At 40.4% G+C, this 13,257-nt stretch overlaps 1 protein-coding gene across 1 annotated transcript; it reads right to left on the bottom strand.

Moving 5' to 3' along the window:
• Window positions 1-4,670: 4,670 nt before the first annotated feature.
• Window positions 4,671-9,155, bottom strand: LOC110057196 (uncharacterized). The gene is made up of 5 exons (XM_089281469.1): window positions 9,025-9,155; window positions 8,398-8,786; window positions 7,578-7,809; window positions 6,168-6,610; window positions 4,671-5,233 (listed from the first exon to the last, which is right to left on the bottom strand). Exons 1-5 carry the CDS (start codon window positions 9,150-9,152, stop codon window positions 4,989-4,991), a joined length of 1,437 nt encoding a protein of 478 aa, XP_089137595.1. The 5' UTR covers window positions 9,153-9,155; the 3' UTR covers window positions 4,671-4,988.
• Window positions 9,156-13,257: the final 4,102 nt, after the last annotated feature.

Below are 13,257 nucleotides of genomic sequence, written 5' to 3' on the forward strand. Positions count from 1 at the left end.
GCAGGTACTAGTTTCCAACTTTGTATGGGGGTTGGGGGGCGAGGTTAGTCGGGTGAAGTTGTATTCGCGCTGGCGTGTGTGCAAAAGCGCCAAAAGTGTAAATTTGTCCCAAGACTTTTGTCCATGATTGAAGGTCAACTTCAGATCAAACAGCCACCCTTTGTATAATTATGGGACAGTCCCTTGTATGGAGGTCTCAACTCTATTTAAACTTCGTATACTATGAAAAGGCGTTTGACACTTGATGGAAATATCTTGTGGGATCTGATGGTGAGCTACGGAATTTCTAGACAGATCATATCGTTAGTGAGGAAAACGTACGGAGGCAATGCACGAGCTGCAGCATTCTCCATGATGGTGGTTTAACTGAAACGTTAAAACGGGGCTCGGACAGAGTTGTCTGCTATCACCGTTTCTTTTCCTTCTCTCCATCGACTGGGAAATGAAAGAGACAACAATTGATTCAAGGAACCGGCAAAATACAGTCGGCCCTTGTAGACCAACTTGAAGACCTGTACCGATGATTTGGCACCTTTGGCTCACACTAACTCTCAGATGCAAGAGAAAACTACGCGAATTGAAGCGGTCTTATCCAAACTAGGACTTATCCAAACATAGATCATGAGGATAAATGACAAATCACATGAAGGCATCACCGTCAATAACAAAGACATTGAAGATGTAACATCCTTGACGAACTTGACTGAGTAGTGTCATAAACTTCAAACTTTATCTAAATTCTCCTCACAGACAACTCGAAGACGCAAACAAGCGACCGTCATTTTGTTAACAAGCGCTCACTGGCACACTAATCACTATCTACAACAGAATAGATAGTGAGTAGCGTAGCCAATCTGAGAACGGCTTTCTAGAAAGAACGCTTGTAGATTTTTATTAAAACTCCATAGAAACACGGAGATCATGTTTTATATTTCTTAAATACTATTCTCTCATCGTCTACAGAACGTGCTCCTTTTGCTAAGGGAGAACGCAGCAGTTGTATCATGAATAGCAGTGTTCCTTCAATCGTTTATAGACAACAGGCTTCCCGGAATTGTATGCAAGCATTGTGAGTTCTGCACTGTGTCATACACGTGCAACTTTGAGTGTGAGTCTGTAGTAAGTGCCACGTCATAAAAACAGCGCCATACTTTTCCAACTTGGTTGTGTTTGCTATCAAACAATGCTCTTAGAGTTGTCCCACAATCCGCTTTTGGTGCACTGCCGTAACGATTTTGACAGTAGTCGTCTCTCTTAGCTTGAACTGTGGACACTGAAAAAGAGAATTATAGAACTATGACGCACTTTGGTGCGTTTTACACAACGTTATTTACATCAGGACAGTAGCCCATTTCCGGGTTGTCTTACACCTGTCTATCAAAGTGAGCCCTGGTGCACAATTATTCATATGAAAATGAATTTAATTTGAATGTGAATGAATTAAATCTCAGTTTCATATGAAAGGATGGGCACCAAAGCTCACTTTGAGAGAGAGGCCTGAGGTAATTCGGAAATGGCCTATTGCGGTATTAAGCAGGAACAACAGCATTACTAACAACAGTAGCCAGAAGAAGTGCAGTTCCTGTGTATACCAGTTAGTACACACGGCCTTAAAGAACCTTATTTTGATATAACTACCGATGGCAGCTACCGTGCTTCGGAGGACTGTGAACAGGATTTTTGAACTTCAAACAGACTTATTAAAGACTACGTCACCATTTTATTTCCTAACGTCTCAACGTTCAAAAATTAGAAGAGAGTCTCAATGGGGTGGAGTGCCGTTTTGACGAGTTACGGTTGAATTTTAGGTCACTTGACGATGGACGGTTAATTTTTCGAAATGACGTTTATAACATGAAATTAACGCGAAATTTGCCTGTCAAAATTTTTCCTAAAAGGAAAAATTTTGCCCATATTTAATTAATCCATTTAATTAGCCTTACTTTTCGTGCATTAAAAATTACGTCTTTGATTTTCAAGTACGAGTTAAATTAGCGTAATGTCATCACCTTTGTTACCGCTGGACGTATTAATCGCCTACTCTCGAGAATCATTTATAAATAGCACAACTTGAGCCCATTTAAGTCAACCCTTTAGTTCTTGATTAAGGATATCTGAGAAATTTGACAGCTAATATTGGCTTGCTCATTTGACGGTTGATGGTAAAAATGTTGCGTTTTTAACGGTTGAGGGTTCATGTTTTGGCCATTTGACGGTTGACGGTTAAGCCCATTGCAACCCTCCTAGAATCCCAGACTCACCTGCAAGCGAGCATGATGAAGGAGTAATGATCTGTAAATCTCCAAAGATGTTATTCTTGAAGTTGTACCAAGAAACTACGTTTCCACTCCATAATCCACATCCTCTTGACATCTGCTTTATTATTTTCTCGGCAATTCTAAAATTCCAAACATTCACTCGGCTCAGGCTACCTTGATATGCCTGACCAGAATCAAAGCTACCACCTTTAAACAAACCAACACGAAAAAAAGCAATTAGGGAACGCAAATTTTTAAGGACCAACGCATTCATTTCATCGTAGTTAATCGAGGGAATAATGGTTAAGAGGCCCGATAAACATCAAAGAAGCAAACTAACAGGCTAAGATGTATGTTGGAAGGTCCTTGACTCTGCACATCGTTTGTTGTATGATCATAGACTGTGCATTACTACATAACGGCAATGCTTCTATTGGATAGTTGTATGAGCACACCTGACCACCTTTTGTATTTTGCCAGGTTTTGTGCAGGGTCAACCCCCAAAGTAGCCAAAAAAAAAAAAAAAACACATACAGCAAAGAACTTTGCCAGGTTTCATAACCATTTCCCTCTATTAACTATGGTTTCACATACTACATACATACATGAACACTGCAATGTACTGAAATAATTTTTTTGTAGCTGTAGGATGATAATTATCAGTCGACCATTTGTGAATTTCAATCCCTGTTCCTCTAGAACAGGTTTCAAGATCGAGATCATGATAAAGAGTAAGCTAGTATCCTTCTGTTTCCTTACTACTACATTGAGTAGACTCAGGAGCACAGAAAGTACAACAGAGGATTATCATAAACTGAACTGAAAAAAGGTCTAAATAACCCATTTTCAGGCCTTTTGGCTCCACTGTTGACAGCCCAATGAGGAAAAAGTGAAGTCAACCCCCACCCCTGTCTCTCAACCCCTGGTAAAAAAAATCTCAGTTGCCTTTCATCTGTTACAGGTGTCACCACACAATCAATAACCTGTACATGTCTTTCAATGGAAAACTGGTCTAAGATGAAAATGATACCAATACTAAATGGTTACTTAAGAGGTCCTAATTTTGCAATACAGACCGTCCAAACTACTCAAAACATTGCACAAAAGAGAACTGTTCGCCCTTAAGTACAGTCACTAGAATTTTCCTTCATGATAGGCGAAAAAGGGGAATTTTTAAAACCACTTCAAAAGAACGACCTACAAACGGTCGAAAAACGTAAGTGAATTCTCGACTTTTGCACCCGCACTTTTAGCGAGAATGGCTTACAACGACACAGTAATTTGTCAGCAGAATTTTTTTTTATACAAGCCGTTACAACGAATACTATTATCTTAATCGGTCCGTATTAGAAAATAATGGTCTCGTTCTTTTTTGTAGTTAGCGAGTCGCAGCAAAAAAAAAAAAAAAAAAAAAAAAGAAAAAAGAAAAACAAACAAACAAAAAAAAAGAACGACAGAAAGAAAAAAAGAATTCGACATATATCTCTCCAGAACGGACCTCATGCAAGGTCAATAACAAATAAACCCATCAGCTACTGTACCCAATGAGTCTTGTTCCTGGCCCAGAATAAACTTTCCATTTGCAGCGATTGTCTGACCGGTCTGGTAGTTAGTTACACACGTCAGCTTGATCCCATCTACAAACAAACACGCCTTTCCATCCGTGTTTCTCCATGTCAAGCAGAGGTGATGCCAGCCATTGTCATGCAAACCAGTTGACAAAGTGTAATCTCTAAATGATGAGGCACGGTCAATCACTGACATGTTTCCCTCAGCTTCCTTCCCCGATTTATTACATTGAGCCTGGTTCTCACTTCCCGAGGAACTATCCCCCCCCCCCCCGGGGGACTCCCATATGAAAAAGGTTGGGGATGTTCGTCGCTATAACTGAATTAAAACCCTAACAGAGACTAATCTGGGCATCGCGCTAGTTCTACTAGGCCCCTTTAACACAGACATGACAGCGTTTTTTTATGCCGTGAAAAGATACTTTAACAGCTCAAAATAGTGGCGTTTCGACCTAAACAACTTAAGTGAGGCCAGAATTTGAGATGAAGACCTCTAAGCGAGATGGTGAGATGGCGATTGCATCCCCGTCCTTTGAGAGCATTTGAGAGCATGACCATGAATCACAGATTAGCCTAGGTGTTTACCGTTAGCATAATTGCGAATTTGACTTGAATTCATGCTCAGGCTTTCTGCAATGACTAATCACATTAGTTTCTCTCCCATAAATTGATGAAATTAAACTCGCAAATTTAATCTACCTGTATCAGTTGTCTCTTTTTGATCTTTGCATTTTCAACATAAGGTTCTCTCGGTGCATCTTTCAGTATCGTCCCCTTATTGCTTACTGAAGAATCCATCATTTAGATGAAACAATTAACTACATATATTTAAGTCTGTATACGAGCCAAGTGGCCCATCAGGCCGGAGCTTATCCCGGTTTCCGTAACATGAAGCGACTAGGAGTATTTCTACTCCCCCCTGGATGGGATGCTAGTCCATCGCAGGGTTACCCCTAGCATTAAGTTCGCCGGTACCCATTTATACACCTGGGTAGAGAGAGACACTGTGAGAGTAAAGTGTCTTGCCCAAGTACACAACACAGTGTCCCCGGCCAGGGCTCGAGCCCGGACCGCTCGATCTGGAGACGAGCACACCAACCATGAGGGCCCCCGCGCCTCCCCGACACATACTTAGACAAATGAGAAAAACTGCGAAGACTACTTACTGCCAGCTAGTTGTATGGACATTAAAGTGCAGTTTTAAACTGCCCGGGTAATACCCCAATGCAATGGCTTGAGCAGAAGAACCGGTAGCGTAGGTGAAAAAGTAATGTCCCTCATCGTTATGGGACATCTTAATCCAGACGCAAGCAGTAAACTTGGTAAGTGAAGGCACGGCTGAATTGTATTCTACATAATTAGCAGATGATTTAGATGCAAAGTAAAGATCAAAGTCACTCTCTTGCGCTGAAAAAAAATGAAGAAAAAAATTGGGGCGTTCATTGCAATTTTCTGCAAGAATTTGGGCAAAAGAATGGCTAACAAATGTGGAATAAAGACTAGTTAACTCGTTCAGCAAGCTTGAATTTTCCAAAAAAACACAAAAATTTTGCTCAAAAAATGAAAGCGTGATCTCATTTCAGTTGTTCAACAGCCTGCGGGTTGAGGTTTCCTGGCCAATCAGGAGAATGCACGTGTATAATGTACAACTAACAGACATGTTCTCTGTTACATGCAACCCTTTATGCGATCATCTTCTTCCTGTACACATGAACACCTATAATACTTTCTCATTAAGTCGAAGTTTTTCCCACCCCCTCCCTGGTCACAAGCTGGTGCGAAGCTTTGTGAGTTCCCGAAATATTAATTCTGAGAAATGTCTCGCAATAAAATGTAATTTTTGAAATGTGAAGCAACTAGTCAGTATATCATTATTATCATATCCCTTACAATGCATTAAGAAACGTTCATAGTATATATTTTTAGCACTTTAAAAATATTCTTTTAGCTAGTCAGCAGCATATTCTATTTGCTTTTTTTTTTTTAGTTTGATACTCGTGTTGAGCTTTACTGATTAGGCGGATTATAGCAAGATCATTACTGAGCGATGAACCGTCTCTGTAGGTTTCCTTTTGTATTAAACGTGGTTAGATCTACATATGTATTCATATGGCAGTTGAGATGCTATCTATATGGTAGTCCAGTTCTTGCCCTCTTTCTATCACGCAACGCCTCTCTCTCGGGAGAAAGAGACCCTTTCTCTCAAGAATGTGGTATTGCGTGACAGAGAGAGGGCCACAACAGCTTGTAGAGAGGTCACACTCACGGTGAGAAATTAACTTACGAAAGATCGAAAGCTTAAGCATGCCTTTGGTGTAATAAGGAATTGTTCTAGTGTCACCTGTAAGCTGCATGTTGGCGACGTCTTGTACCATCACATTCCCACTGATCAATGCAGTGCGCATGTTTCCCCACGAAATGACGTCTCCACTTTCGGCACCGGGACTGCTCCATAACGCTACAATCACCGACCCATCTAGCACTGTGTTCCACATGTTTATTTTGGCAAACTTTCCACGATAGCTTTGCACAGGATTGTGGTCACCTCCAAGCTCTCTTTGTTGCTGTCCAATACGCATAATTCCTCCACTAGGAATGGTAACATCAACCTTATATCCCAAGGCGGCTTTTTTAAAGACGCCATCCAAGAGAACCAGAACTTTGCCATCGACATTGGTCCACGTGATGCACACGTGGTGCCACTGATCGTCAGTGATTGGTGGTTGGTCATAAACAAGGTTGTTGTCACTTAAATCATAGAACGAATTGTTACAGCAACACAATCTTAAATTACAAACAGAGTAAATACATATCATGCAGCTCAAGCAAAGCGCGTGGAATTAAAACGAGTGAGATGAGAGAAAGTCACGATTGGTTTTGGTTTCACTTCAAATTGGATAAAAAACTGGTACGATGCTCACATTCAACCTTTATCATTGTCGTAAATAGATTAAGATTTAACAGCTCTTTGATTTCCTAACTGGTTGTACTAAGTAGATGTTTTACTCGAGAATTTAATAGACTTTGGAAAAACAGCGATAAAAAGGCTGTTTAAACATGTCACCAGCTGATGTTAATCTTTCCTCATAATCAATTACACTGGTCCAGAACAAATAACGATCGTTATTTGCGCTTGTGCTCTCTGGAAGCTAGAATATATATATTATTTATGCTCTCTGATTCATGAAGCTGGATATAGATTCGATGTTAGCACACTGTGTTGGCTGAGCTTGGTTTGTACTGAGTTGGAGATAATTTGGCTGCGGTTGTAATGTAGCCGTTTATTTTCTTATCGTTTTTACACAAAAGGAGTGAGACTCAGATATAACCAAAATACCGGTTCCCAGCAAAGGTGAAGGAGCACCCGTGAGATGAAACCAAAACGATTTGACAATTAAGAGAGGCTGGTTGGTCCGGGGTTGAGGAGGGTCAAACCTCCTGATTTCGGTGTAACTGAAAGGAGGCTTGTTCTCTAGTTGAGCAATTGAAGCAAAAGAGGACTCTGCCAGCGACTCAGGTGTATGTTTAACTACGAGCAAATTAAAAGTCCCAGGTTTCCGGAAAAAAACCCACGGCTGGGAACTGGGATTAGTCTAAAGGAATCAGGCGGCATAAATTCATTTATCATGGTGATAAATTTGCTATCTAGTTTATTATATTGGACACTCTGAAAGCAGTTCTGCAAATCAACTCGTTTACACATATCTAGATATCTATACTGACATAGATATTGGTACATTTGGTGGCATACCTTGAATCCATGATACGGAGATTTAGGCCTCCCAAAGAACCCACACGAACTGTTAAAGATTTGGCCATTTGTGTTGTGGCGTACGAAATAATTGCACCTTGAAGAGCACCATCATAACCTCGCTTTATCCAGAAGCAAAGGGTAAACTCTTCTAGAGACGGTAGGGTGTTTGTTTCGACGTAGCTAGTGTTTTGCCGTGCGGGAAAATCCAGGACAAATTCACTGTTAGCGACTACAAGTGAAACAACAGGATTTAGAAATCTTGAGAAGACCAGAGTGGAGTAGAGTGGATTGAAGTGGAGTGGAGTGGAATGGAGTAGAGTAGGGTAGGTTTTGTTTGATTATTTAGCCATTTTGTTCTAAAACAACAAAACAGGGCATAGATTTTTAACAGTTCGGACTGCCGGTATGGGTACTTACCCTGCAGGCTAGGCTTACAATTGGGTAAGTTGTTCTCGAAGAAACTAATAATTTTTCTGCATTAACATAAATGGTTTGAAGCCCTTCTGTTATCACACAGCCACTGTCAAGACTTAGGTCTTATTAACCGAGCAGGAGGTCTGTAAGGGAGAATCTTGACCGAGGTCGTGATTACAGACCGAACACAGTGAGGTCTGTGTACACGACCGGGGTCAAGATCCTCCCAGTCCTTGTACAGAGCAATATGATAAATTATAATATATATTGAACGCTCCCGACACTATGTTAATTCTATACCAAGAAACTATTATCATAGTCTCTTCCCTATATGTAGGATATATATATCATTGAACCACGCATGCACTTTTCTCAGTTACTGCTGTATGGAATTCTCGCTTACCGCGAGAAGTACAAGTTTGCGGTGAAAGGATCTCAGCGTTCCCATGAAAGCCATGTCGAAATGTTCTCCAGTCTACGACATTCCCTAAATCATGAATGCATGACTTTGCCTTTTCATTTATCACACTATTGGCCATTTTTGTGCTCCATATGTTTAAAGATGCCACTTTTCCTGTGAAGGACTCGCCAACTGTAAATCCTCCGCCGTAAACTCCCTGGGACTGACCAACAACTAGTTTTCCAGGACGAACGCTCAGAGTTTGACTCCAGGCGCCACCGTGAGCCATAACGGCTCCATCAACGAGTACGTCCCAGAGACCTTGAACGTTCTCCCAGCTCACACAGATATGGTGCCACATGTTGTCCACTAAAGGAGCCATATAAATCAATCTGAGGGAAAGATGAAGTTGGATTATCTTACATGAGAAGTTCGACCACTGCTCGAGAGTAAATTAAATTTTAGAAATAAGTAGAATTTCATGTACAGGATTGTCGCAGATTTATAGTTCGTATTAGTGTGATCGTATGGGTGAGGGTAGTTCTGTAAGAACTGTATGTTGGTGAGTAAACCTCCACTAAGCAACCATCAAAATTGATGATTTTTGTCCATACGAAAAATGAGCCTCACCTTTGGTCTTCTACCAAAGTTAGATGAGATTTGTACATTTGCGGACCACACCTCAACCTCAAATCTCTTTTGTCGTCAGGTGTCATGTGAGAAAAGATGGTTGCCCACCCGACAAGGGCACTCTTCATCCAGAAACACAAAGTGAATTGTTGTAACGCTTCGTTAACTTCACTCTCGATATAACCTGTGGTGCTTTCTTCGGGGAATAGAACTTCGTAGTCTTGGGCTGTGCCTAAGTTAATTTGTGAATATGAGCGGTTAGCATTAATTTCCAACGATAACGAAATAGCCTCTAAATCACAAAATTAATCAAATTTATCCTACCTTTTACGGTAATTTTTTAAATAACACATCTTATGGCGATTTTGCTGTATTTAAGTGCTAAAATTATGGCTCAGTACCCTTGCTTGTCCTGCTTATACGAAGTACTTGAAGTGCTTCAATATTTTCGGGGGTGGAGAATACTCCCTATAAAAGACTGACTATACGGGGGGGGGGGGGGGGGGGAGGGAAGCTCCGCCCGAAAGGGGTCCTTTTTCAGGCTGATTGTATATAAAAGGACATAGAAGGACAGGGTTTCCTCGAGCTGAAGTACACGAAAAGGGTATAGTATGTTAAAAGAGCCTTAGTTTCAAAATCTCTCGTTCAAGGATATTTTTGACGAGGAGGTGCGAAGGCCTTTTTGTTTCTTTTTCTCAGAAACGTAACGGTATTGTTTTCAGTTCAGTGGTGAACTATTTACATAGTGATTTGTAATATCCAATCAGAGTAAAGTTCGTAATTACTGAGATTAAGCATGACGTTACGTCAAACGACAAAAATGAATCTTCAGCTGTCTGTGTAGTAGAGTAAAAATATTTGTATTTGCGGTGAATAGTAGGAGACATTTTTCTATTTCTGTGTGGTTTATTTAAGGATTAGACGAAAAGAATAAAAAATCAGAGCTAATCTTTGCCGTTTGCCGTCTGATATAAACGTTATCCTTATACTCTCTATTGTTAATGTAAATACGTTGGAAATTTGGTCATCGCAACAAAATGTGGCGTTCCGAACATTTCAGTTACTGCTTTATTCGAAAATGGGGAATTGCGACTGAAACTCTCGTTTCTCGGTATTAAAATACACAAGAAAACTACACACTGGACACACTATTCGGATAGTAATAGCGGAAAGGAAGTTTATTTTGGAGGGCGATTTGTCCACTAATACGATATTTTAAGCCGATGAAAGCCGTTCGTTTTGTTTAGTTCAACGAAGAAATGGTACTGTTTTCCATTTCAGAGTGATTTATTGACATAGTGGCTGTGAATGTTATCAGCCAGTTACGCTTGTAATTCACAAGGTAAACATGTTCAACAAAAATAACTTGTTGTTGTTTCGTTTACTCAGAAACAGTCAAACGAAACGGTATTGTTTTCAGTTCAGGGGTGAACTATTTACAAAGTGGAAGTAATATCCAATCAAAGTAAAGTTCGTAATTTTTAATGTAAATACGGCGGGCAAGATTTCAGCCAAAACTGGGTGCATCGCAACAAAATGTGTCATTTGCAACATTTCAGTGAAACTCTCGTTTCTCGGTATTATCTTTCACAAGAAAACTGCGAACTGGGCTTGAGAGTGATACTGAAAAAGAAATATATTTTCGAAGTAGAGACACCGCCACACCACGATTTTTGTCCACCAATGCGATATTTTAAGGCGATGGAAACAGTTAGTTTTGTGTAGTTCAACAAAGAAATGGTACTGTTTTCCGTTTCAGAGTGCATGATTTATTGACGTAGTGAGTGTGAATGTTATCAGGGTAAACGCTTGTTATTCACAAGGTAAACATGTTCAGCAAAAATAACTTCTCGAAACTAAATTTTATTTCGTGGCACGGAAAGAAAAGGAAATTAAAATGTCATGCAGGTAGAAATAATTGGCGACTTAAATGTTCCTAAGTCTTACTGAAACGATGTATTATAGGGAAACGAAGATATCTGTTTCCGTGCTTGATTTAAATGTGATTAAGATCAAAACTACGGCGACATAATTTTGGTCAATCAGAACACTTGTCAGGAATAACAATCCCGCCCCGTTTCTGTGGCTGTTTACGCGAAAAGATCACGCACTTGGAGCGTTTGGACGATACGACAGATACGATATATTGTGGACGGTAACTAATTCAACATATTGCAGTTTATTGAATTAACGTTGGTATATTGCAAAATAGGCACAATATGGCTTTTTTAGGATTTCTTTATATCGTAAGTGTCGACATTTTCCAGATTTAGTTGAATTTCTCGAATTTTCCGCCACAATTCCAATAGCTATACTTCTTAGAGCGCACTTTTAAAAATAAGTAAATTTGTATTTCGACATACCGCGGCATTTCAAGAGCTGGTTTCCATGAAAACACCAATAGCATTTGTATTTTAGCTTCATAATATTCAACCGAAAGTGGAGGAATAATTGCACAACTGTCGTCACACATGAGGCGTCCTTCTTGAAAAGAAAAATACACCGCGTCAATGACAACGAAACGTAGAGTGCCGCATCCATTCGAGTCAAGGCCTGCCCGGCACAGAAATGGAAAAATTATGCGTCAAATGCTTTTGCCTCTTAGCTTTATTTAGCCTGACACACAATACTTTGAATTTCTGACAAATTTGGCGGGGCTGGGCAACCCGCTTCCCAAAGCACTTACCCTATTTAAGACCAAAGTCTGCGATTTTTTTAACCTATTTATGGCCTGACCCTTAAATTAACACCCTGTTTCAGGCCTGCCGTACTTCTCTAGTTCAGAATGATGTTAAAGGTATTGTTAATGGCTTTAGTTGCTGGTCTTATCGATAATGATGAAAAAAGTAGCTTGTTCTAAAAATCATACCTCATTCAAGACTAGAGTGCAAAAACCATACCCAGTTTTAGACCAAAATGGCCAAAATCGATTCTCTACTTCTGACTAAAATGTCTTAAAAATACATATGTCCCTCTGACGCTGGACATACCTATATAGCCGATACAAGGAAGCACTCCCAGCCTCCCCTAGGGCAGAGTTTAAGAGAAGTATCACAAGTAAATACATTTCGAAACGCGTTGACTGTAATAACTGGTACATGTGTAGGCAACACAAGTTAATAGGCCCTTGCACTTTTACAATAGGTTCAGTACTAAACCTCACCTGGACGAAAAACCCAGGCTCTGGCAACAGAGCAGATCAGTGCGGCGCAAAGCGACGCATTAGCACGTATCCTCCCCACCCCAGGACTTCTCATGCACAAGATAACAAAACCCCAGCCTTTCTAGGACTTTGAATATCTTTCCGGAAATGAAACACTATTTCTTTCTGAGGAATAGCTTCTTGTTGGGTTTTTAAATTATATCCCCCGAGGCTCACGAACGACAACAGAGCCAAGGCTAAATAAGATTAATTAACTTAGCTTGTATCAACAAACCCATGGGAGAAGCTAAGCAGGATTTTTCTTTTACTTACTGGTCCAGTTCTGACATTTGTCGCCCATTCTCCCGTCAACACAAACACATTTGTACCCAGATCCCTCCATGCAAGAATCTTCACACGTTCCGTTATTTATGCAAGGTGATGAAGCACAGGCACTGGGTACCTAGAAATGATGACGAAGATTTTCAAGGATTGATGAGGTTTACCTTTTGATCAGTGACAAGCGTTTACAATGTATGAAATGCCAAGTAAAGAAGCGTGCAGAAGTGTAAGGGATTCAGTGATTTCAACCAATGAGCTCATGAGAAGGAACAAATTATAGAAGAAAATAGCTTGCATAATGCTGATTAGATTTCTAGATCAGCTAGGTGTAAAAGGACGGTTGACTGAAGCGAAGTAACTGCAATTACTGGCGGATTTCCACAGGATTAGAAATTCCGAAACTGTAACTAACCTGTGAATTGAAGAGAGCTTGCTGGGTCATGGTTAACGTTGTTGCCATGGCCACCAGCATCCACCCGCTGACCTGGAAGGCTGATTGCTCAGGCCCAGTATTATAGTATAGGCTCAATAGTATAAAAGTTGCGTTCAAGAGAATTTCCCTGTAAGGACAAGAATTACTTACGTTTCTTCTTGTCCCATAGTAGGAGTAACCAGCTTTCCCCGTCAAATTAGCAGACTTGCAGTCTTTTTTTTCACTGTTCAGTTCACATTCATGGAGTTCTTTGTTTCCTTCCTCGTAGTTGTACGAAACACACCGCAGGCTACTCAGGCATTCCAACGCGCAGTCG

The sequence above is a fragment of the Orbicella faveolata genome, unplaced genomic scaffold (genome assembly GCF_042242905.1).
Source record: "Orbicella faveolata isolate gen_17 unplaced genomic scaffold, um_ofav_v1 contig_48, whole genome shotgun sequence".
Classification (NCBI taxonomy): domain Eukaryota; kingdom Metazoa; phylum Cnidaria; class Anthozoa; order Scleractinia; family Merulinidae; genus Orbicella; species Orbicella faveolata.